The 27,957-nt window shown below is 38.6% G+C and overlaps 1 protein-coding gene across 1 annotated transcript in view; it reads right to left on the bottom strand.

Annotated features, from left to right (window-relative positions):
* Positions 1-511: 511 nt before the first annotated feature.
* LOC126163053 (probable ubiquitin carboxyl-terminal hydrolase FAF-X) overlaps positions 512-27,957 on the bottom strand; it is a 331,505-nt gene continuing 304,059 nt past the window's right edge. Inside the window, exons 42-45 of the mRNA XM_049919945.1 lie at positions 25,647-25,849; positions 21,472-21,618; positions 12,325-12,482; positions 512-3,597 (exon numbers count right to left, since the gene is read on the bottom strand). Coding sequence (XP_049775902.1) covers positions 3,411-3,597; positions 12,325-12,482; positions 21,472-21,618; positions 25,647-25,849 — 695 coding nt within the window. The 3' untranslated portion in view covers positions 512-3,410. The remainder of the gene's footprint in view (positions 3,598-12,324; positions 12,483-21,471; positions 21,619-25,646; positions 25,850-27,957) is intronic.

The following is a 27,957-nucleotide window of genomic DNA, read 5'->3' as shown; positions in this document are numbered from 1 at the left end:
ACAAACAGTATAGAGGATATGCATATTTACTATCTTTGATGGATAATTGCTCTGCAGCGTGTACAAACATTATACATAATTTACATATGTACATGGAAGGTACAGCATAAATAACAAAGCTTTTATATATTCAAGTGCTTATTGTCACTTGCTTTCTTGACAGATACCCATAGTTGCCGAATTTGACTAAAACATTTACAGAAAGAAAATAAGTTCCTGCTGGGATTATCTACAGAGGGAAAAAAAGTCCAAGATTATACGCAACTACAAAACATGTCACACAAGTACCTGAAGACAGACTTGTAAAGGTAAAACATTACGAATGATGCTGGCAAACAGTCTCCGTAATGAAGGGGCTTTCAGTGATATATTTGGTTCCACTCAAATGCCAAATGTCAATAATTCAGCCATTTCCTTTGCATAAGAAATATTATTTCACTAATAATGAAACAAACTTTATATGATTATGAACACAAGCATTTTAATTCATAACTCAGTAAACAAACACACAGCGTATGTTTTTAGTAGAACTGCACTATACGACACTGTTCTCACAACAAATACATCACAGTTGACACTGTTATCAGAATTAGTGCTTTGTAAATTGTGGTTTCTGTATCTGCCAGACTTCATTGGAGGGCCAAAACTGAATTTAATTAGAATTCTTATACTGTGTGCAGCAAGATGCAGTGTCATAAGTAAAACTTTTCTTCAAGCAACTGTGATGCAGGAAATGAACCCCGACAGTCTCATTTCATCAGCCTTCAATAAATACAATATCACTAACTGCAGCAAAACACCTAGTTAGATATTAATATTATGTGTATTATCTTTTCATCGAAAGTCATGTATGTAGGCTGCAAAACTATTCTCCAATCACAATAATTTACTTTCTGAGGTAACCACAATGGCAGAGGATCAATAAGTGAACTGAAGATAAACGTAAAAGAAAAATGTGGAAGATGCAAATGAGTGAGCCAGTTTTCCAGTGCTGTAGTAATAACACAAATGAACCACTTGAATAACACAAATGGACAAAACTTTCAAATTTTAACAATTGTTGTAAATAATTCCAATATATATCATAAGACTGAGCAAGTACCAAGAATTTTTGTTTCTGAAATATCACTATCAGATTTTTCTTATAGTTCTCAGGACAATAAAAATTAAAATAAAGCTAGTTTTAGGCAATTTCTATTTAATGTAAACAGAAATTGAGGATCAGTAACATCTCCAAAAAGAATGTTACACAAGCACACTTTCATGTAAAGAATGTTTGATGGGAGGCAAGGAAGGGACAGGGCACCAGAAATAGCCTACACCAGTACCACATGACCTACAATTTGCATTTTCTTGTTACCAAGATAAAACACTATGCACACAGCAAACAACATATTACTTTCAAACACCCTAAAACAGTTCTCAAATAGATACAAAAATGTGCTTGTTACACGAACTAATGCGAACATACTTTCAAGCGTATGTGATGTTACAGCATCTTTGTTTTAATAAAGCATGATAGCTGTAAGAGCATACCAGAGGAGGAATTAAAACAGGTTAACAGCAAAAAATTACTAAAAGCATAAAATGAAAATTTCTCTCTTAATCACACAAAGGGTTTGATAAAAAATAATTACTAACTTTAACAAAGTCATAACAAAAAATCATCTTTGGTTTCACAAGAATACAAACTACTGTACTTAAAAATGAGGAGGATTCAGGTACTTCTCTAACGTACAATATGGCAGCTAAAAAATGCTGATGCTGGACAGATGGAATCCCACAATACAAGTCATCTTCAATATGAGCAAAACTGAAATGGCTCCTCACACACTAGAGCTCCTTGAGTTAAAGGCACAAAAGTTATTATTTAACGATCACCAAGTGTGGCTATTAACTGTTCAACCCCATACATGCAAATGATTGGGCTACCAACTGAACACCAAGAATTAAATGTTAGTCAGATTCCGTGACACACTCAATGTGGGTGTATATTGCATAATTAACAAACAAGTATCCTTTTCTATCTAACCACTCCATAAAGAGAACTTCTGTTCTAAAAATTTTCTCGAAAAAGAACTCGTTAACTGCTGAATGGAAATGATGTACCACTTTCCCAATTTCATCAGAAGGTCACTTTTCAATTATAAAAGTAGAAATTGCAACTTTGACAACATGAGACCAGATGTGCACTTCTCAATTGCTTAAGCACCAGTTACATGTTGTACCATAACTTTTCCACTCAGTTTCCACTGTAGAGCAAAAGATGGCTTCCACCAGTTAAAAAAAAATATTTTCCAGTCAGTCTACTAATCATACAAATTTGAAATACATTATATTAACATCACAACAGCAAAGCAAAACAAAGAAGGTATGCTGTGTTTAACAATATCGAATGGTCCAAAATAAGCAACAATGTGAGGAAAATTTCAAATAACCTAAAACATATTACAGATACTTATCAGATGTTTTGAACATGATTACTATGGGCTTTACCTGCATTCACATTACTTGAAGCATGAGTTTTTAAATGGCAGTCAAGCAGAGCACACATTCTTACAGTAAAACAGAACAAAAATTTGATCCAAACACATTGACTTCTAATCTGTGTGTACATAACTACAATTCACATTTTAGCCTTAGTCCTGCTCAAAGCTCAACAATTTTGACAGACTTCCAGAGCTAATAAACAAGGTAACAAATTTCCCATGAATCTATTTGCTTCTTTACACTTCTATTACAAATTGTTAATACCTGCAGTTTACTGGTGGAGTTTACAACACTTTCTAAATCGCACACCATTTCAGAAGAAACCAACTAGCAACTGAAAATGATTCAACTGCCAAATATACACCAGTAAAACAAACAAATAAAAAATGTGCAATGTGTCTTTCATATAACAATCTCTTTACAAAATATGGCTTCTAGATCACATTTAGCTCTTACATCTGTCAACAATACCAGATTAGTCAAATGCAGTCAATAAAAATTAGTATGTAACAAGAAAACTTGTTTCATATATATTTAAACACTAGTCACAGCCTGTTCATAACTGTCCATAAGAACTGTATGAGCAGCTTAATTTCCACTAAAAATGTCTACACATTTCATTTGCCGTCTTCCAGCGACAGAAATGAGGGAGCTAAAAAAATTGTCTATTTAATCCCTCTTCACGATCAGTGCACATGATTAGGATAATTTAATTATCAAAGAATTACCGGTCCGTAATGCAAAACTTAACAAAACTGGTAAAACTTAAAAACTTACTTATATACATTTGCAAGTGATCCAAAATGACATTTAATGGCTAAAGCACAATTAATATTTGGTGCTGCAATTCCACTTGCTCTAATGTTTTTTACTTTCTTTTTACAGAAAGTCTTATTCCTAATATCCGTAGCGGGACTTCATTACGCGTCGGTTAAGGATGATGACTGGTTATCTAAAACTGGTGGCTGTGTATATTCATCTGATACAGTAGTTGAATTTTCTGGTCCATCGTCATGTTCTGGCAAGAGGTTTGCAACAGTCTCCTCATTTGTCACTTGTTCCACTGGTGGCTGCATACTGCTGCTGCTAGGGTTTGTTGTTATCATTCTACAAAAGAAAAGAGAGCAAAGAGGTAACATAATGGAATTTTTTACATATAATTAAAAATACAGAATTAGTGATATCTTCAGATGGAAGCGCAAGGAAACTGAACACCTCGCCACTCCATTTTCATTTGAATAGAAGAATTATTTATTTATTTGCTTGCTTGCTTGCTTGCAGTTCTGGACACACTGAAATACTTAAGCAATAAGACAGGCACAATGAAATAACTGTTATACATTAAGCTTTTGGCCAAAGCCTTCATGGGAGAAGGTCTGAGCAGCCAGAGATACCGTATTTACTCGAATCTAAGCTGCACTTTTTTTCCAGTTTTTGTAATCCAAAAAACCGCCTGCGGCTTAGAATCGAGTGCAAAGTAAGCGGAAGTTCTGAAAAATGTTGGTAGGTGCCGCCACAACTAACTTCTGCCGTCGAATATATGTAGCGCTACACAGGCATGCTTTGCAGGCAGAAAGATAAATACTAGAGCCAAAACCTCTGCGTCAGTAAATAAATTAAAAAAAAGGTGGAAGATGAGGTTTTTTCTCCGCCTCGAGTTTCGACCATTGCATTTTCATACATTACCCAACGAAGTAAATACAAATGCCGTATTGTTCATCTTCGAATGTGGCAGCATTTCAATGTACTACGAAAATCCGACTGGCAAGACTCTACGTTCTGAATTTTTTTCCTACATGTGAAAAGAGATGGTTGCAAATAGGAACTTTTATGAATTGTGAATCACATGCAGTATTCTCTTCACCATAAGAATAATACGAATATAAACATTTTGCCATGTATTCTTTCGTGTTTGCTGCTATCTCATTTAAATCCTGTCTGCCTAATAAACTACGAAACTAGAGTGAGACAACAGCAAACGTGGAAGAATATACATATCATGTCATGTTTATATTCATATTATTCTTATGCCTAATAGTGATACAGTCAGAAATGAAGCACTGCAATTGACTAGATTTTTAAATCTAAGACGACTAATTTCTGTGCATAATGTAATGTGCGAAAGAGGCGCCTGGAAAGATTTTCAAACGGAGAAAAATTTTTGCTAAACTCTCGTTCAGAACATCTTCTATCATATGCAGTCTATTATTTGGTTCTTGCTGATCATTATCAATGAAAGCAGCAAAGAAAATAAATAGCAGTCTCTTGCCATTGTTTCGCTGATGAGACGATTCCTCTCTCTCTCTCTCTTTTTTTTTTATTGTAAGCGGCGGTAGCGCGCACAAAAGCAAGCCATGTCGCGAACGGCGACAGGCCGTAAACACGCACTATCAGAATGCGACAAACAATACATGACACAGAACAGTAATGCATTTTCAGCTTACAGTGATGTAAACATCTATAACAAAGAGAACGGCACTTATCAGATCAAAGAAAAATAAGCAATCAATTCAAACCAGACGAAGCACGTGAAAAAGGAAGGGTACCCGTATAAATACGGACGGAGCGCCTGACGCATAGCAATGGCTACCTGGTAAAGCTTAACTGCTAAGCTTACAACTCGAACCAAACTACTGTAGCTGTATCGTCATTCATTCGACCTAAATTGTGTCTCATATTACTATGGACCAACTTTGTTTCGATTTGGAGGTGCGGCCTAAAACTTCTCTCATCCCTTTAATTTCGAGTCTCAAATTTCAGGTGCAGCTTAGATTCGGGAAAATTTTTTTTCCATGATTTCGAGTCTTATTTTTCAGGTGCGGCTTAGGTTCGAGTGCGGCTTAGATTCGAGTAAATACGGTAGCCGATGTGTGTGTGAGGTGTGTGCAGTTGTGTGAAAGAGTGAGTGGTATTCTTTTCTGATGAAGGCTTTGGCCAAAAGCTTAACATGTAACAGTCTCTTTGTTGTGCCTGTTTCCAACTCAATGTGTCCTCTTTATGACTTTTTTCACAGTTGTAGTTCAGCAGCTGCAGAATATATTAACAAAGATAAAAAGTCCGTCATCAGCTGCACAAGACAAGCTTTACTTGGTTTACTTTACCGGTTTCAACAGTTTAAACTGTCATCTTCAGAAGCGAAATAGTCTTAAATAACTGGTAAGCCAATGTCAAAATAAGAATCAAATGGTAGTGTGCTACAAAGGATCGGCAAAAAATACATAAGTAAAGCAAATCTGTTAGAACAAATGTACAAAGATTGAACAACAGAAGTAAAACAAGTGTTGTAAAGCAGCTGGAATACAGTTACGCTCAATAGTCACAACATACCTTTGCTACAGAGCGACATCTCTGAAAGTATATGATGTGCGCAATGACTGGCAAACAAATATAAAATTTCATGTCTACATGGTATGTGCGAGGAAAGTCAGCCACCAAACTCATGACGTGTAGCGCAGTGGACAGTGTACATACAAACTGTAATAAATTCTAAGACAGTTTAAGCGTATGTATGCATTAAACTTTATAAAACAATATAAAACTATTAACAAAAGACAACGAACCTTGCACCAAGTTTTAAGCAAATAGACATTTAAAATAATATCATTATTATGTAAAGCAGTATATGAAGGATGGTAACCTGTTCAAATTTTATCATCATTTTATGGTAGCGTCATGGGCCACTGGTACAGCAGTGGTACGTTTAACTGTTCAGTATCTTGGAGACAAGGCCAGTCGCTGGACACACGTTCACAGCAAACACAAGTGAATGAGCTGCAATCCAGCTTTGGCAGTAGAAAGTGGACACTGCCAAGTCAAAGGCATGTGAGGGGCTCCAGCATGTGTGCAGAAGTCTGCTTCCTGTAGCATATCTACATGATAAGTAAAGCTTGGTGTGTGAGGACTAATAGACCTTGGCAGGCATTTAAAAGTCAACTGTTACAGTCACACATTAAAAATAAATAGTAGTTTGTAGTTATATCGAGAAAACATTGTCAGAACGTAAAAAATCCATGCTACATAAACACCATTAGTACATACTGGATAAAAAAGATACAACAAAATTACTTTAAAATCAGTGAGCAAGCCAACTTTGACTGCATAATCAGATACAACCCCCAGGCCATCTTGACTCAATATAGATATTTCACATGTAGTTGAAAAATGGTGCAAAATGAATCTTTTGGAAGAAGTTGAAATTTATAAATATTCTCGCCTTAACTCTAAGAATATGCTGAATTATGAACTGACATGGAAAAACGGATTTTTTCTGAATTTACAGCTTCTTTGTTACATGATTTACAGGACCTACTTCATGCCCAACTCTTGTTGTATCTGATTACACAGTCCAAGCTGGCTTGCTCACATATTTTAATCTAATTTTATTATATCTTTTGTATCCAATATGTACTAACGGTGTTTATATAACATATTTTTTTTAATATTCTGATGATGTTTTCTCGGTATAACCAAGAACTACTACTTATTTTTAATGTGTAACTGTCACATGTTGCCTTTTGAATGCCTAACAAGGTTTATTAGTTCTCACACACCAAGCTTTACTTAGAATCTAGATATGTTACAGGCAAATGTCCACACAGCAAGCCAACTTCTAAACACCCACCGGGGCCTGTCACATGCCTCTGACTCTGTGGCGTCTACTTCTTGCTGTCAAAATCTGATTGCAGCTCACTCACTTCTGTTTCCTGCCAACATGTGTCCAGCAGCTGGCCGTATCTCCTGGATACTGAACTGTTCAATGTATCACCACTGTTACAGTGGCCCATGGCACCACTATAAAATGATGATAAACTCTGAATGGTTTACCTTCCTTCGTTTACCCCTTTACATAGTACTGATGTTATATTTATACGTCTATTTGTTTAATGCTTGGTACAGCATTTATTGTCTTTAGATAATCATTTTATATTGTTTTATAAGATTTCATGCATACTTACGCTTCAACTGTCACAGGATGTATTACAGTTTGTATGTATACTAGCACTCCCACTTTGTGTATAGGCATGTCCAATGCTCTACATGTCATAAGTTTGGTGGCCGACTTTCCTTGCACATATTATATATGATGTGAAATTTGGCATTTAATTGTTTGCCACTCATTGCACGTGACATATACTTTAAGACATTTAACTCTACTTTATTGACTCCGTAGCAAAGGTATGTTGTGGCTCTTAAGCATAATTGTTTTCCGCCTGTTTCACAAAACTTGTTTTACTTCTGTGGTTCAATCTTTGTACATTTGTCTTAACAGACTTGCTTTACATATGTACTTTTTGCCAACCCTTTGTAGGACACTACCACCTGATTTTTATTTTGACACTGGCTTACCATGATTTGAGCCTATTTCACTTCTCAAGATGACATTTATAAACTTTTGAAACCGATGAACCAATTATAGGTTTTCATGTGCAGCTGATGACTGACCTTTTATCTTTGTTGTGTCCTCTTTATGGTGAGTAGCAATCTATCCTTTCCATAGTTGGTGATATTACAACCTGGACTTCCTTTCTTTTTTCTTTTTTTTTTCTCTCCAAACAAAAAATTAATTTGTGATTTGAGGTTTTCCAGGCGTATATGCTATTTGGAGGGTTTCTCAGGTGTCTCGCCAACTATGATCATCAAATGCTCATGATATTTCGGCGAATAATCATTCTGCCATCATCAGGTGGTGCTGATGCGATAGTCTGTTCAAACTCTGCTGCTAATATGTATCCCCCATGCGTCCAGGTGTGATTCCATGCGTCGATGACGTGCGGTGTGTCTGGTGGTGGGGAAAGTGGAGGCTGCAGTAGGTGGTGGGAGGGCTGCAGTATCTTTTCAGTGGCCATAGCAGAATGATTTTATGTCTGATTGCACCACAGCTCCTTGATAGAGCTTAGTATTGGTTCCCAGGCCTTTGATGAGGTTGTCTGTTATGCGAATTTCTGTGGCCTCTTTGAAGATGCAGCCCCAGTAGTTATTTGTGGAGACCAGTACTTTTGTGTGGTCTGTTGTCTGTCCAGTATTCAAGCAATATTCTGCTAGGCAGATTTGCTTGGTTGGCCTAGGCGGGTGAAGCGTTAGTGTTCTTTGCATCAGTTTTCTACTGTATGAATTGTTTGGCAGATATAGGATTTGCCACAGCCACACGGAATTCTGGATACATCCTCTTTCTCGAGGCCAACATCGCTTTTCACTGTTCTTATTAAGGTGGGAATCGTAAACGGTGGTCAGAAGGCTGTGCCAAGCTCATGTTGCCTCACTAGTCTCCACGTTTTGGAAGACATGTTGCCTGAAAAATGTAGAAACACCAGCCTTTTTTTCTTTTTTCTGTTTGTTCTTTATCTTGGTCCCTACTGTGCTTCTGTTGTTGGAAGGCCCTTTGGATTTGGCAACTACTGTACCCATTCTTTCAGAACACAGCATCCTCAGTTAAATGGTGTGCTTAAGACCTTGGTACACAGAGCAGTTATGATCTCTGACTAACAGAACCTATCAATGGAGTTCAAATGCCTGGAGACTGTGTTCCATAAGAAAGAATACAGCAACCACCAAATCCAAAGGGCCTTCCAACAACAGAAGCGTAGTAGGAACAAAGACGGAGAACAGCTGGAATAAGAGAAAAAAATTGAGGCAACACAAGAATGACACAGTCTTCTGACCACTGGACATTCGCATAACAGACAATCTTGTCAACAGGAACACTGGTTACCAACTTAGTAAGGCCTGGAAACCAATACTAAGTTCTACCAAGGAGTAACGGTGCAAGCGGACACGAGATCATTCTGCCACGGCTACCAAAGAGATACTGCAGCCTCTCCCACCACCTAACGCACCCAACACTTTCCCCACCACCAGACACGCTGTGCGCTGTCAATGCACGGAACTGCACCTGGAACTGCGAGGGATACATACTAGCAGCAGAGAGCAGGCAGATTATTGTATCAGCACCACTTGACAATCATGGAACGTTTATCCACTGAAATATCGAGGGTATTTGACGACTGTATCTGGTTGGACACATGGAAACACTTCAAACAACTAAAAATTAATTATGCTAATTTATTTTCAGGGGCAATAATTAAAATTTTATAACATGATGTACCACACTCAGGTTTCCAAGACAGCAGGCAAAATATGGTATTGATAAGCATTTGCACGACAGGAATGAGTATGTATATGTGTATGTACGTACGTACGTACGTATTTATGTATGTAATGTATGTATATATGTATGTAATACAGCAACTTTATTAAGTAGCAATCATCGGTGTGATATGTAGAGCTCTGCAAGTCACAAAATAACTGCAAATAGTACAACCTGCGCTTTCTCGGAGTGGGAGAACAGCATCACTGTTTGCAAGTTTCAGGTCTTAGTTAACGCAAAAATTATTCACAAAACTGCCGTTTCACCTAATGCAGGCAGTCCATTAAAAACTATTTGATACAGCAACTGTAAAGAGTTATCTTTAGAGTTAGTGAGCAACATGATCTGTGTAATGTTTTGACTCTAATGCATCATCCCATAGTTGTACCTCCAGTTTATGATCCCTTGTATAACATCTTATAACAGTTTACAGGGAAACAAGGAGAAATTTAAGACAGTTAGTTTGTTACCTCTGCCATTAGAATATTTATCAGAAAGGGGCCTACTGACTGACAACTTTTGCTTATTGATAAGATTTTGGAGTAGCTGTTCTCTCTCTTTAACATTTAAAAAAATAGAGCAAAAAATAGAAGTTGCCAGGGTCACTTCAAGAGACACACCATGTGCCACTTTACTCAATATATAGGCATTTAAAGGGGTATTATGAAAGTAACGGTGATGGCTTCATTAAATACAAAAATTTCCTAACAAATAAGCAAGAATATGCCTCAGCATGAACATATCAAATTAGGCAAATGTTGGTCAGATAGTGAAAAAGGGACTGGTAGAAGTGTGAGAGTGAATATGCAGATGGAGACATGCAACTTGACACAGACAGAAAGCAATGAAAAGTGAGACAGTTACAGATGGTAGGCATATACAGTCATTAAGAATGAAGTGTGTGATGAGCAGTATGAGAGCTTGAAATATAGCATTTTCTTGAATTTTCACTTGACTGGAGGGACATCAATATGTACAGAATTAATACAAAACGAAATACAAGACCGCAAAAATAATTGTCGCATAAATGCATACGATGTCTTCAGGCTAAGATTCCACTGGTCAGCTACAAGTTTTATTGTGGAGCTGTGCATCCACGTCCTACTGCCAAGAAAGGCACCATAACATTTCTTTAAACCAGCAACAAAGTGTCCTAGTGATGTGACGTGCCATTGGCAGCACATTCTTTAACAAACTTACAAACATTATTTCATACTGTTCCTGTCAGTTTCTGAGCTACTGTTATTTGAATTAAACACGGTACAGTGTTTCTGGAGATTTTTCTGATATCCGATTTATGGGTGCAACAAATTGACATGAAATTATACATTGTAAGTGGCAAATACATGAACTTTTCTGTCAATCTCAGGACGATGTTACAAATGGTACTTCCAATACAAAAGTGATTATTCATCAACTGAAGCTGGCCGGAAAGATCTCTGACCTCAAGTGATGGTACCCACATTCAGAAAATCATGGATTTGGTGCATGCCTGCTATCATTTAACTGCAGGAAAGTTTGAAGAGGCTAGTATCTTCACTGCTTCATACTGTGCACACTTGAAGCTGCAGTATGAAGGTAGTGCCAGTGGTCGAAACTCGGGGCGGAGAAAAAACCTCGTCTTCCACTTTTTTTTTTTTTTTACTGACGCAGAGGTTTTGGCGCCTGCAAAGCATGCCTGTGTAGCGCTACATATATTCGACGGCAGAAGTTAGTTGTGGCGGTACCTACCAACATTTTTCATAATTTCCGCTTACTTTGCACTCGATTCTAAGCCGCAGGCGGTTTTTTGGATTACAAAAGCCAGAAAAAAAGTACGGCTTAGATTCGAGTAAATACGGTATACTATGTACGTCGAGAGAAGAGCTCTGACAGCTGGCAATGCAGTTGCCAGTATTCGACACTGACAGGCAGCGAGCCAGCAGCAGTCATGCAGCAGTACAGCAACACTGGAGTGTTGCCACGATAATGTAAACAAAAGCTCACGATCCGATCGCCCGTCATAGATGCGCAAAGCATGTGCGCCAAGGCCGCGTCAACTGTCAGAGCTCTTCTCTTGCAGTACGCACTGTAGTGTTAAATTTATGGCCAGAGACACTAACACAAAATTTCAATCGTCACAGCAGTTGGAAAAAAAAGACCTCCAAAAAAGAACGTGCAACAGTGTCAGTCCAGATTCAATGTCAACAGATTTGTACCTTCTTTTTAATTTGGATTTGGCAATGTTGGTGGGAGTGAGTGGCTCATGACCCTCCTGATACGAAAGTTCACAAGTCATTACAACAACACATCTGCGTATTCTCCAGCATCTTTCAAAAGGTCTGTGCCAAAAAATCAGATGACTGTCCTCCCCCTAGAACCCTCCACTCATCACACATTACTCCACGTGACTTTCCTCATTTACGAATGAAAACTCTTAAGCCGAAAGAAGTTTCGAGACAACCAATGACATTCTTCATAATTCTGCAGAGCACTGAAGGTCACTCTAGAATGAGTTTCAACACTGAAGTGACAGAGGTGAGGTCAAAAGTGGGTATACTATGAGGGAGGCAAGAAATAAACATCTTTGAGTTAATAAAAAAAATCATTAAAAATTTTAACTACTTTTTTTCAACAGATTTCACAGTAAAGTATCATAGAAAATAAGCATTCTGAGAAATGCTGTTACCTATTACAGTCCAAACACATACCTTGTTCCCAGTGCCCTTCTATTTATGAACCGCTGACTTGTCAAAGGGCTACTTATGGAATATGCAGGTGTAAATGGTGCATTCTGAGGTGGTTGCTGATGCTGTTCTTCAGGCTGAGGGCTATCACCTTCTTCAGACATTTCCTCCATCTCCTGTTCCTGAAACACAGCACCCATTGAAGTCGTAAACTAATTACAAATTACCTTCACATTATTTATAATGCATGCAAACACCATCAACACAAATAATTAATATTCAGTTCTTTAAATTAAGCTTTACACAATCACTTGACAAGAGTAGCAAAATCTATGACTACATTTTGGACTGTATGTATCTGGTACTGAACAGCCAATCACCATTGACAAATCATTTGTTACTTTCATTATTAATGGTCACTGAATAAAATGTGTCTGTTGTGTCCTTAGTAAAGAATAGCGACTATGCGAATACTGCAGGGAACACTTTATACCAAAAACATTTGTACCAGGACAGCCATCACCATGGAAATCATACTGTTGTTAGTCACTGTTACCAAAGTATTATTTACCAATAATCTCCTTCTAACTGAATGCTACACAATTCTTAAAATGTGCAGTAAATAGACAACCTGCATTTATTTGCTTCCACTTTTGACAGTTGCAGCTGCTGCCATGAATGAATTTTGGAAGAGGCATCCTAGATCTCTACAGATGCTTATACAGGGTGTTTCACAATTCATGTTACATACTTCTAGAGGTTGCAGAGGGGAAACGACAAAAAACGTCTAGTAAACATGGGCTCTAAAATGCATACCTTAACAGCTATGAGCACTTTTTCAATAGAAAAGATGCGTTTCACACTAGAGTAGATTAAAAAGTGCTCAAAGCTGTGAAACATGAATAGTGAGATGCCCTGTGTATGCCAAGTATATTATTTAATACAAACAGTTAAGTTAAAGCCTATGAGCGAATATACGTAACTATGATGTCAATGCACTTATTCAAGAGAAGGGACTCGGTACACATTCTCACCGAGTATCTGAAAGTAACAAATATTTTTCACTTGCAGGTGTCCTGTATGTCACTACATTACACTACTTGCATGATATAAGAAATAAATTACCTTCTCAAGTATTTATCAACCATTTCTGAATTCTGTCTTGTGCAAAGATTACATGAAGCTATGTATATTAACAGCATTTGTAGACTTTGAGAAAGTTTTTGAAAATGTTGACTACAATATACTCTCTGGAACTCAGAAGGAAAGAGGAATAAAACACAGGTAGTGAAAGGTCAACTCAATATAGTGGGTGGTGCAGCTACTCATAGAGGTCCAGTGTGGACTGTAATTATTGTACAGCAGTGAAACTTGGTAGATATTCTAATGCGTTAACAATTTACTCTGGGGGAACAAAAAAGTTATAATTTTGACTAACAGGTGCAAATATGGTGCTGTGAATGCTAGGATGACACACAAAAATGTTTCTATATGTAATGGATTAGAAACCGGACATGAGATCAAAAAGTCAAATTGAGAAAGGCAAATATTGATTTCATTACTAACTGCTGCTTACACAGTTCGTTCCATTAAGTGCCGGAGACATTGACGAGATGATGCATTCCTAAAACAACACACTCAACAGTTGCTTGTAGCAGTTCCAGTGTAATCTGAGCAATATGTTTCTTTATACTGGCCTTCATGTCAGGTAGTGACCGAACATGGCCCTGGTAAACGTGTTCTTTTAGACATCGTCAGAGCCAAAAGTCACCTGGAATCAGATCAGGTGACTTTGCAAGCCACGTATCTGGAAAACTTGGGGAGATAACACGTTTGTTGAAGGTTGCATTTAGCAGATCTTACACTGGGCGAGTGACTTTAAGTGCTGCCCTATGTCACATGAAAACCATGGTTTCCAAACAGTTGTGCTCTTCCAAAGCAGGAATCACATGATGTACAACCAGGTCTCAATAACTTGCAGACACCACAGTACACCTGATAGGCCTTCTGGGTGTATTCTCTTCAAAGAAGAACACACCAAGACTAAAGGCGCTTGTGAATCCACACCACACAGTCACATACGGTGAGTGCAATGGCTCTTCATGCACAATACACAGTTTAACAGTACTTTAAATTCAGCAGTTCTTAGTATTCACTGCACCCTGTAGTGTAAAATGTGTCTCATCACTTTACTGAATATTGTCCGGCCACATGTTATCAACTTCAATCCATGCCAGAAACCAAAGGACAAATTCAGAATGTTGTTGCAGATAATGAGGTATTATTTGCTGCACTGACTGGATCTTTTACATGTACCAGTGTAAAATAGACCGCAAAATTTCCGTACTCTTGACCACGGGATGGACAGTTCGCACAAGACTGCATAAGCACTAATACTACCGGGGCAAGTGCTGCATGGTCAATTACAGGAACAGCAACCTCACCAATAATATCCACTGGGATAGGACATCTTCCTCTTCCAGGTGCCACATCACACTCAGCTATGTTTTTGAATTTCGTCATGGGCGTAAGGACGCCCATCCCAGAACCTCTCCCCAGAGTCCATCTCTCTACTTACCCCTACCAGTTCCTGCAGTCCTACCTTCTACATGCTTCCTAAAGTCCATAAACCCAACCACCCAGGGTGCCCCATTGTGGCAGTTACTATTCCCCCACTGAGAGAATCTGCTCTCTTAGACCAACACCTTCAACCTATTACCTGGAACCTACCCTCCTATATAAAGTATACCAACCATTTTCTCCACCTATTCTGCGCAGGTCCTGTCCCCTTACCACACAGTGCCCTGCTCATCACCATTGATCCACCTCCCTATACACTAACATTCCTAATGCCCATGGCCTTAATGCTATTGAACACTACCTTTCCAAACACCCTATGGATTCCAAACCAACAACCTCCTTCCAAGTCACCATGACCAACTATATCCTCACCCACAATTACTTCTCCTTTAAATGCATTAACTACAAACAAATCCAGGGTATGGCTATAGCACCTTCATGGCAGCACCCTATGCCAACCTATTCATGGGCCATCTAGAGGAATCCTTCCTAAAAACTCAGACTCCTAAACCCCTCACCTAGTTCACATTGTTCAGATTCATTGATGACATCTTTGCTATCTAGATCGAAGGTGAGGACACCCTATCCACATTCCTCCAGAACCTCAACAACTCTCCCCCCCCCCCTTTTGCGTCACCTGGTCTTACTCAACCCAACAAGCCACATTCCTAGATGTTGACCTCCACCTCAGAGATGACTACATCAGTACCTCTGTCCATACCAAACCTACTGACCATCAGCAATACCTCCACTTCGACAGCTGCCACCCATTCCATACCAAGAAGTCCCTTCCTTACAGCCTAGCTACCCATGGTGGTTGCAACTTCAGTGACAAGCAGTCCCTCTTGGAATATACTGAGGGTCTCACTGAAGCCTTCACTGACCGTTATTATCCTCCCAACCTCATACAAAAACAAATCTCCCATGCCTTATCATTCCAGTCTCCCACCACCTCCCAAAGCCCCACAGTCCGGTCACAGACGAGCATTCCCCTTATAACTCAGTATCATCCAGGACTGGAGCAACTGAATTACATTCTCCACCAGGGTTTCAATTACCTCTAGTCGTGCCCTGAAATGAGAAATGTCCTGCCCACTATCCTTCCCACACCTACAGTGGTATTCCACTGTCCACCAAACCTACACAATATACTCATCCATCCTTACACAACCCCTGCTCCCAATCCCTCACCTCATGGCTCATACCCCTGTAACAGACCTAGATGCAAGATCTGTCCCATACATCACCCTAACACCACCTACTCCAGTCCGGTCACTAACATCACCTATCACATCAAAGGCAGGACTATCTGTGAAACCAGTCATGATTTACAAGCTAAGCTGCAACCACTGTGCTGCATTCTATGTAGGCATGACAACCAACAAGCTGTCTGTCCGCATCAATGGCCACCGACAAACGCTGGTCAAGTAACACGTGGACCACCTTGTTGCTGAACATGCTGCCAAACATGATACCCCTCATTTCAATGACTGCTTCACAGTCTGTGCCATATGGATCTTTCCCACCAACACCAGCTTTTCTGAATTGCGTAGGTGGGAACTTTCCCTGCTATACATCCTACATTCCCATAACCCTCCCGGCCTCAACCTTCGTTAGTCACTGTCCTCTCCCATCCAGCCCCCTCCCTGTTCCCATTCCAGCAACACACAGCCATCATTTCACCACTGCACCCAATTTTTTAATTTTGTTTTTATTTCTACTCCTCCCCCCACCTTTTCTCCTGCGCTCCATCTAAAGTGCAACATTTGACTGTCTGCCACCCCCGCCGTACTATCCCTCCCCCTCCCCACCCCAGCCTCCTACTTAACCCCACCACTTATCACTCCAATCACGCACTGCTGCTGCTGCTTGCAGTGTGGTTTCAGTTGCCTGAGACTGCAGACGTGTGTGCAAACTGCGTTTACTTGAGTGTGTGCACGTGCGAGTGTGACTATTGTTGACAAAGACCTTAATGGCTGAAAGCTATAATTGTGTGAATCTTTTTGTTGTTCCTATCGCGACTCAGCATCTCCGCTATATGGTGAGTAGCAACTTTCCTTCTCTAATATTGTTACATTCCATCCTGGATTTTCCATTGTTCAATAGAATTTGATTTTAATGCTAGGTTAACAATACAGAATTTTGAGATTCTTCGAGATTTCCTTGAGTTTTCCAGGTAAAAAGTAATTCCCTGAGAATCCAGGTTTCCCAGAAGAATCGCCACTCTGCTCTTCTCAATGGCCGTACTGTTCACTCATGTTATGGCTTATCAAATGATGGTGTGGATGTCATACCTTCAGTTCCGCATTTAAGTATTAGCGTATCTGCCAAGTTTCACTGCCATATGATAATTACAGCCCGCAATGGATCTCTGCTATCAGCTGAATTTTAATTAAAACTACCCATAGTAACTACAATGCAGTTATAAAGGTTGAAGGACATGTAAGAGAAGCATTAGTTGAAAAGGGAGTGAGAGAGGCTAAAGCCCATCTTCAATGTTACTCAGACTATACACTGAATCAGGTAATGCTGAGGGATTTAGATGAATTTTGCTATTTAAGTAGCAAAATAACTGTTGATGGTCAAAGCTGAGAGCATACAAAATACAAACTGGCAATAGAAAAGAATTTCTGAAAGACAGATATTTTAAAATCAAATATGAAATTTAAGTTTTGGGCTGGGCTGGAGTCTTGAGAGGTATGGTAATGAAATGGGTTTTTTTAATGTCTCAGACAAGAAGAGAATATAAGGTTTAGCTATGTGATGGTAAAGGAGAATACAGAAGATTCCACAGCAGATAGCATAACTAACGTGGAGGTACTGAATCAGAGTGGGGAGAAAAATTTATAGCACTACTTAAGTAAAAGAAGGGATTAGTTGATAGAAGACATCCCCAGACATCAAGGAATACTTAATTTGGTGTTGGAGGGATATGTGGAGGATAAAAATTGTAGACAGAAACTAAGTACATTTAAGCAGATAGACAGGGGGGCCCGAAAGAAACATACACACTTTTTGCATCCTGTAACTAGAATACTGTCTTTTCCTCCCTTTTTCTGGTGTGACAGCTTGAAAAGTAGCTGAAGGCAGGCTGAGCCCTGGGCAAAGAAAGTTCATTCTGACGTGCTACTGGGAGAATGAGAACAAGTATGAAGTGCAAGGACAGTTCAGAATGAAGTTCCAACAAGAGGCAACAATGCGTCTCCAACTTACTCATCTGCGTGATACGTTTGAGGAAGAAGGAGCTGTCCAAAATTCCCAGAAGAACCAATCCTGAAGACCACGGTCATCCGCACAAGAGATAGAGAAGTCACCAAAAGGTTGCAGCAATCACCTACAAAGTCTGTGTGGAATGTGACTCGTGAGACAGGAGTACCAAAAATGAGTATGCATCCCATTTCGAAGCATGTCCAAAGTTTCTAGATTACTCCGTGCTCTGAATCAGGACGATCAGGGGTGGAGAACTGAATTTTGTGAGCGATATCGAGCAAGAGGTGCACAGGAAAAATAATTCCCATACGAAGTTGTTTGGGGTGATGAGGCCACTTAAGTTAAATGGTTCAATTAATCATTAGAATTGTACCCACTGTGCACCTGAGAATCCCCATGTGAGACTGGAACACCATGTGAAGTTACCAGGAGTTACAGTGGGGTGTTGTTTACCAGCATTTGGTGTGATTGGACCTCTCTTTTTTGAGCGCATAGAGAATGCTGAAAATTACATGGACTCACGACACGCTTATGCCATTGCACATGTGAAAGACATGTTTGGTGATGGAGAATGCTAATCCAGCAAGGTGGAGCATCTCCCCACTACCATCATGACATAAGGGCCTACTTTGATGAAAACTTACCAGACAGACAAACAGGACAAATAGGTAGCACAGAGTACCCTCTGCGCTCACCAGATATGATGCCTATGTAGTTTTTCAAGGGGGACACGTAAAAACAAATTTTATAGCACATGACTAGCTACAATAAATGAGCCAAAATACCAATTGTGATGATTGGGAACATAATGGATACTTTCAGTAAGTGTTACCAGCTGTCTGAACCACAATGGCAAACAATTTACACACTTTTGATAAATGGCTGATTTCTACAATTGTTCACATTATTTTGAATTTTGAAATTTTTATGTACTTCAATAAATATTAGAGTTACAGTCATAAAAAGAGTGTCTACATTTTTCTGGGACATCCTGTAGGTTGCAATAGTTTTGCAGAGAACAGGAGGATATGAGGTTTGCGCAGGGTAGACTAGCATGAAGAGCAGCATCAAACTAATGTTTGGAGCAGTAGCAGCAACCACCCCTCCTCATTATATATATATATAGCAAACAAAAGCGCTGGCAGGTCGATAGACACACAAACAAACACAAACATACACACAAAAATCTAGCTTTCGCAACCAACGGTTGCCTCGTCAGGAAAGAGGGGAGGAGAAGGAAAGACAAAAGGATATGGGTTTTAAGGGAGAGGGTAAGGAGTCATTCCAATCCCGGGAGCGGAAAGACTTACCTTAGGGGGAAAAAAGGACAGGTATACACTCGCACACACACACACACACACACACACACACACACACACACACACACACACACACATCCATCCACACATACACAGACACAAGCAAACATTTGTAAATATTTGTAAATATCATCTTTCTTTCTAAATATATTTTCCCACGTGGAATGTTTCCCTCTATTATATATATATATATATATATATACCTAAAAACAAAGACGATGTGACTTACCAAATGAAAGTGCTGGCAGGTCGACAGACACACAAACGAACACAAACATACACACAAAATTCAAGCTTTCGCAACAAACTGTTGCCTCATCAGGAAAGAGGGAAGGAGAGGGAAAGACGAAAGGATGTGGGTTTTAAGGGAGAGGGTAAGGAGTCATTCCAGTCCCGGGAGCGGAAAGACTTACCTTAAGGGGAAAAAAGGACGGGTATACACTCGCACACACACACATATCCATCCACACATATACAGACACAAGCTGACATATTTGGTCTTTAAATATGTCAGCTTGTGTCTGTATATGTGTGGATGGATATGTGTGTGTGTGTGCGAGTGTATACCCGTCCTTTTTTCCCCTTAAGGTAAGTCTTTCCGCTCCCGGGACTGGAATGACTCCTTACCCTCTCCCTTAAAACCCACATCCTTTCGTCTTTCCCTCTCCTTCCCTCTTTCCTGATGAGGCAACAGTTTGTTGCGAAAGCTTGAATTTTGTGTGTATGTTTGTGTTCGTTTGTGTGTCTGTCGACCTGCCAGCACTTTCATTTGTAAGTCACATCGTCTTTGTTTTTAGGTATATTTTTCCTTCGTGGAATGTTTCCTTCTATTATAACCATATATATATATATATATATATATATATATATATATATATATAAAAAGAAAGATGATGAGACTTACCAAACAAAAGCGCTGGCAGGTCGATAGACACACAAACAAACACAAACATACACACAAAATTCTAGCTTTCGCAACCAACGGTTGCCTCGTCAGGAAAGAGGGAAGGAGAAGGAAAGACAAAAGGATATGGGTTTTAAGGGAGAGGGTAAGGAGTCATTCCAATCCCGGGAGCGGAAAGACTTACCTTAGGGGGAAAAAAGGACAGGTATACACTTGCACACACACACACACACACACACACACACACACACACATATCCATCCACACATACACAGACACAAGCAGACACAGCAGAAATGTCTGCTTGTGTCTGTGTATGTGTGGATGGATATGTGTGTGTGTGCGCGAGTGTATACCCGTCCTTTTTTCCCCCTAAGGTAAGTCTTTCCGCTCTCGGGACTGGAATGACTCCTTACCCTCTCCCTTAAAACCCACATCCTTTCGTCTTTCCTTCTCCTTCCCTCTTTCCTGATGAGGCAACAGTTTGTTGCGAAAGATTGAATTTTGTGTGTATGTTTGTGTTCGTTTGTGTGTCTGTCGACCTGCCAGCACTTTCATTTGGTAAGTCACATCATCTTTGTTTTTAGGTATATATATATAATGAAAGTTATATATATATATATATATATATATATATATATATATATATATATATATATATATAACAAAGATGATGTGACTTACCAAATGAAAGTGCTGGCAGGTCGACAGACACACAAACGAACACAAACATACACACAAAATTCAAGCTTTCGCAACAAACTGTTGCCTCATCAGGAAAGAGGGAAGGAGAGGGAAAGACGAAAGGATGTGGGTTTTAAGGGAGAGGGTAAGGAGTCATTCCAGTCCCGGGAGCGGAAAGACTTACCTTAGGGGGAAAAAAGGACGGGTACACACTCGCACACACACACACACATATCCATCCACACATATACAGACACAAGCAGACATATTTTACACACACACACACACACACACACACACACACACACACACACTGTAGAACAATACTGAGATTACACTGTAGTGGTCTCGGCATGGAACTCCACCTCCTCAACAGCAATTATTACATCTATTATTATGTAGTTATTGTGATACATGACATTTCCATGGTCAAATTAACTGTGTCTACAAATGACTGAGCACATGTTAAATTACCTCTTCAGGACAAAGCTCACAAGCTCTCTCCAACGTTTTCCTGGCACTGTTTGACCTCTCCAAATAGTAGCCATTGGTGGATTCATTTGACTGGGCAGGGGGTGACCAATTATTGTAACTATATTGTGCATTTGGTGGATAAGGCCGCTGAAACACAGGATTACAAAGAGATTACCAACACTTTCATTAGTCTTACACTGATGAACTTTTACTTAAATTAACTTTTATCCTAACATTATGGTAACTGATTCAGTTAGTACTTTTACTTAGGGGGCACAGATGTCTATATGAAAGATTCACTTATGAATTGTACATAAGACCACTATACTCAGATTTAAATTCAGTGAACAGCACAAGCTATGTAGTTTAGTTTCCCCAGAGCTTGTGATGTCACATGTGAACTGCTTGCTGTTTCCAATGTGACACAACAAAACATCAGTCTATCTGCAGAGTTTGAATAGAGCAGTGTCCACACACAGTCAGTTGTCAGACACTGCCATTTGCAGCAGGAAAGACGTGCTCTGCTCATGGTGGCAGCCTGCTCCCTTTTCTTGAAGCTTAACCAGATGACAGCAGATATGGCAACCATGTAGTGCCACATCACAAATATCAATTAAAGATTAGTTTTAATCAGAAAATAGTATAATCGTGAAATATGAATTTCATAACAAACATTTATTTACATTAACTTTTAATATGGTGGTATCCAAGATATCCTTCAAGAGTGATACAGTGTAAGGTAGCAATATAGATATAGTCAATGTATGGGTTGGTAGCAAAAGACTCAATAAAGACCACTTACAAAACATTATGTAATTGAGCATCGAGTATTGCTCATTGTTCCTGGAGATTATGTGGAAAATGTATGGATAATGAGCCACGGAGCTGTAAGTTGTTAAGAGCGTCAAAGAAATGTTCAGATTAGATTCAGTTTTCGTTCCATAGACCCAAGAAATGAGATGACTCTCATGGGTGTGGAAAATGTCAGAAAGTATACCATAAAAGCATAAAACATTTAAATACTTACTACCCTGATCATTTGTCAGGAGATTGTTGAAATAGGTGAATACAATGTGTTAAACTGGAGCAGCTAATATTTACAGAATTAATACTGACAGAATGAAACACTGTTATGCACTATTAACAAATTTATCATACACAAAATACCTAATCTTGACTGTTGTGACCAAGCACTGTCAAAACTGAAATCTAACAGATATTTTTCTTAAGCTGGCTTAACAGTCTCTGTTAAGACATTCATCTATGGAGTAGAAGGAGTTGCCTATCAAAAAGTCTTTCAAACTCTGTTTAAAATGTGCTTTATCTGAAACTAAGTTTTTAATGGTTGCTGCCAATTTATTGAAAATGTGTGTTCCTGAATATTGGAACCCTTTTCGGACCAAGGCAAGTGATTTTAGGTCTTTATGTATGTTGTTCTTATTCCTGTACTGATACTATGTATTGAGCTATTGGTTGGAAATAGAGATGTATTACTTACAAAAAATTTTCATTAAGGAATAAATATACTGAGAAGGAGTGGTTAGAACAAAGTTCCTCAAACAGGTTTCTACATGCTGTTCTTTAATTTACACCACAAATGATTCTTATAACATGCTTCTGCACCCTAAAAACTTTTGCTCGGTTTGATGAGTTACCCCAGAATATGATGCCATATGACATAACAGAATGAATGTAAGCAAAGTATGCAAGTTTTTTATATTTATATCTCCTACATCTGACATCATTCTCACTGCAAAAACAGACTGGGGTGCTTAAGCAATTCTGTGGCATGTCCTACCCAACTGAATTTATTATCGAGTTTTAATCCCCGAAATTTAACACTTCACCCTCTTCGATCTGCTTGTCTTCGTATGTTATACATATGCTGGAAGAAATTCTCTTACAGGTTCTGAACTGCATATAGTGGGTCTCCTCAAAGTTTAATGACAGTGAATTAGCTTTAAACCACTTATTAATGTTAGTGAAACTTTCATTAACAGCTATTTCTAAATCTGTACTTGGCTTGCCACTTATTGAAATGTTTGTATCATCTGCAAACAAAACAAACTTAGCATCTGGCAATGTAACAGATGAGAAATTGTTAATGTAAACAAGAAAAAGCAATGGATCCAAGATGGAACCTTGAGGAATACCACATGTAATTAATTCCCAGTCAGATGAAGACTGACTGCTTACTGCACAGGTATTTTGCAATGATACCCTTTGTTCCCTGTTAGATAGAGAAGACTCAAAACATCTCGCAGCATTGTTGGTGACATCATAATATTCTAATTTACTTAAGAGAATGCTGTAGTTCACAGAGTCAAAGGCTTTTGACTGGTCACAGAAAATGCCAGTAGCCACTAATTTATTATCTAATGAATTAAGTACATTCTCACGGTAAGTGGAAATAGCTTTCTCTACATCAGAACCCTTAAGAAATCCAAACAGGGACTTAGACAATTTATTATTTGCAATCAGATGCTGAAGGAGACACTTGAACACATTTTCAAATATTTTTGAGAAAGCCGGCAAAAGTGAAATTGGTTGACAGTTTGATGGTATCTCTTTATCCCCCTTCTTGTAAAGAGGATTAACTTCAGCATATTTTAGCCAGTCTGGAAATGTTCCACTGATAAGAGACTGATTGCACAAATAACTTAAGAGAGAACTCAACTCGGGTGAGCACTCTTTGATTAACTTCATTGATATGTTATCATACCCACTGGAATACTTAGATTTTAAGGATTTTATGATGGATGCTACTTCTTCGGGAGACATGAATGTCATTTCCATTTTACGGAAGTTATTTTTAAAGACTGGTCTCAGGTACTCCATTACACTGTTCACTGAACCAGATAATCCCCAGCTGTCAGTAACAGAAATGAAGTACTTGTTTAAGAGGTTTGCAACACTACATGTATTTGTTACCAAAGTCTCATTTATTTTGTATCTCCTCTTCCATTTTGCCCCACCTGTCTCTGTCTTCACTATATCCCATACAGTTTTTATTTTGTTGCCTGATGTAATAATCATAATACAGCTGCTTCAATATATGGAGTACTTGCTTCAATATTTTACTGTATTCTTTGTTATGCATTACAATTCTAACATCAGAGCTGTTCCTAGATAGTAGATACAGTCTCCTCTTTGTCCCACATGATTTCTTTAATCCTTGTGTAATCCATGGTTTATTTTTTGACTTCTGAGTTACCTTTAGAGGAAAACAATTTTCAAAAGAGGAGGTAACTTTATTAATGAATGCTTTGTATTCTCCACTTGAGTCAGAAGTATTGTAAACATCCATCCACTTTACGTCTTTGATCAATTTCCTGAATTTCTCAATTTTTGACTTATGTATTATTCCTATTTATTGTTCTCCTGCACTCAGATTTAATAGATTTTTTATCCTGACAAGTTTCAACATTTAACACAAGATGCTGCACGTCATGATCAGATAGTCCATTTACTATTGGTTTTGTGATATAACTTTTTTCCCTAGATTTGTCTACAAAGATATTATCATAGAAGTCTCAGAGCATTTACATATTCTAGTAGCCAAGTTCACAGAAGGAACTAAACTGAATGATAGTGTTACTTACTGCAATAATTGTTCAACACACACTATAGGAAAATGCATTAAAAGGCTTATCCCAAAATTCTAAAAGTATGCATTTCAAACTAAGTCAAGATGAATATGTCCCCGCATGTGCAGCTAGTGTAATACCTACAATAGTAATGTTTGATAAATTCAAGTTTGTGTGGATGTTTACAAATCACTTGTCTTCCTGCTCAAGATCTGTGACTGAAATAGGAAAGGGTAGAAGTGATACCATACGCAATGTACCCTCTACGAAGTACACCAAAGTGTATGTGTTTTCAAATGGAAAGCCTCTTTTTAAACTTTTGGAGTGTTCTTATCAAAGACTTGACAGTGCGCCATTACCCTCCGCAGACACATCTGCACCATTTTCACTCCCAACATATCAATGAAATGTCAGTTAAACCCTAAAAAATCTTGTCCCTTTCAATCCTTGAAGTCCTGCCATGAAGGAATCTGCAGTTCTGAAACATGGAGTTCATTTAGTCTCCTGTTCATTCCTAGGTCCATTACTGCCACCTGGAATGTAGAGTTTTTCCTACTCTTATTTCATACAGTTTCTAAAACATCTTACCCTTTCAAGTTCGTCCTGCAACCATTCAACAGCTAGTGCCCATTTCCTCTTCAATTCTCCATTTGTATGTAACATTTGCAAAGCTGCACGGCATTTGGAAAAGAGGGCAACCATGCACTTTATGCACTGGTATGCTCGTTTCTGATAATGGTTTTTACTACGTTGTATTGTATCAAATAAACCTTCTCGTTCTTCTGGAACACCTGCAAAATTTTTTTTTAAAAAAGAAGTGTTTCTTCAAAATATATACAGAATTTCAAGTAACAATATCACTCGATGAAGGTGCTGGAATCCTTGAAAATATATTGCCATTCATAATTCTGTGGCATATAAAATTTTTCTGCTAAGAAAAATTAAAATTCAAAGCATATAAATGAAACTGAACATTAAAAATCATAGCAGACAATTAGCTCTCTTCCAACTCACTGTCTCTCTCAACTTCTGCAATAGTCACAAACATAGGTTACTGCATGTTCAATGGCTATGACCATTATAAAAATTAAAGAGAGACTGATGATATCTCCATATTCCTTTTTTGTAGCAATTCATGGATGTGCTAAGAAACCTAATTGGTTTAAATGATCAAAATAAAAAAAAAAGATAAAAAAAATAGGTTGTACCCCTATTACTCGGGTTATGAAAAAGTAGTGGAATTACGTTGGAATGGTAAACAGAAGAACTTTGGATCAATGGAAATATGTTTCCTGACATACATACACGTTTTTCAGCCATTTTTAACATTTAGTTTACTGTTGGCATTCAAAAAGGTTACATGCTCGGTGAATTTTTACTTTAGAAAAAGATGGATTGAAGAATTTGCATTAAATTTTGCTTGAAATATGGAATAAAGTGCAGCATCACAGTTGAAATGTTGGCGACTCTACAATGATTAAGACAAAGAGTTCAAAAGTGGTACAAACGTTTCTTAGAGTGTTGAGAAGATGCTGAAGATGACAACAACCCTGGACGCCAAGCACATCTACTACTGACAACAATGTGGAATGTGGAAGAAGTAAAGATAATGGCTCTGGGAAATTGCTGAATCACCATCAAAGAGGTTGCTGGTGATGTGAGAGTACCCTTCGGAGTGGAGCCTTTGGCTCAAGCCAAGCATATTTTTTTAAATTTTTTTATTTTTTATTTATTTTTGCATGAAACATGTAGCAGCTAAGTTTGTTCCAAGACTTTTGAATTTCGACCAAAACTAATGTCATGTAGACACTGCTCAGGACTTTATGATGAATTTGACAATGATCTAGAATATCTCAAGAAGGTTATAACAGCTGACAAAATGTTGGTATACACATATGACGTCGAAACCAACACCCCAGTGTCATAGTGGAAACTCTGGAAACTGCATTAAGAGCCCAGAATGGAAAAAAAATAAAGTTCAAGAACATGTTAAGGTGGTTCTCACTGTTTTTCTTTGATTATAATGAAACAGTGCATCAGGAGTTCCTGCCTTATGGTTGTACAGTCAATAAGGAATACTACCTGGGTGTTTTGCACTGTTTATGTGAAGCAATCCAAAGAAAAAGACCAGAATTGTGGTGAAACCACTAGTGAAACTGCATCACAATAATGCTCCCGCTCACACTTCATTGCTTGTTTGTGATTTTTCTGGCAAAAAACAAAACTGTTATGTTATCTTAGCCACTGTACCTGCTGGACATGGTCCCCTGCTATTTCTTATTATTCCCAAGGCTGATGAGAATCATGAAAAGATGTCGTTCTGCCACTATTGACGAGATGAAAACAGAATCAGTGAAGAAGCAGAACACCATAACAAAAAGTGAGTTCAAGAAGTGCTTCCAAGACTGGAAAAACTGGTGGCACAAGCATATTATGTTTGAAGGAGGTAAAATTGATGCTTATGAGTAAAAAAAGATTCTTTAAGAAAAACAAAAATTCCCGTTACTCTTTGATCACTCTTCACGTGTCTCATACATATATGGAGGAGAGCGGGAGGAGAGCATAAGGAGGAACAGAGCAATGGGCCCAAGTACTTAGCTGGAACAGCCAAGCACAATTTACGTCAACTGTACATTTAACATCTAATATTGACCAGATTTCAAAAAGAAGATGAAAATTGTTTCTGTTGCTGCAAATGGACTGGCATAAAGTCATCAACATTGCATGCTTAAATGTTGATATTTGGTCAACTGTGAAGTTATCAGTGCCCATACAAATTCCCAAACTTTGCTCAGCCTAGTCTCACAACTATTATGAATGATGATGAAATGACGAGGATAACACAAACACCCAGTCATCTTGAGGAAGGTGAAAACCCCTGACCCTGCCGCCGGGAACT

This window comes from Schistocerca cancellata, chromosome 2, assembly GCF_023864275.1.
Source record: "Schistocerca cancellata isolate TAMUIC-IGC-003103 chromosome 2, iqSchCanc2.1, whole genome shotgun sequence".
NCBI classification, from domain to species: domain Eukaryota; kingdom Metazoa; phylum Arthropoda; class Insecta; order Orthoptera; family Acrididae; genus Schistocerca; species Schistocerca cancellata.
This window is presented reverse-complemented; position numbering and strand designations above follow the sequence as displayed.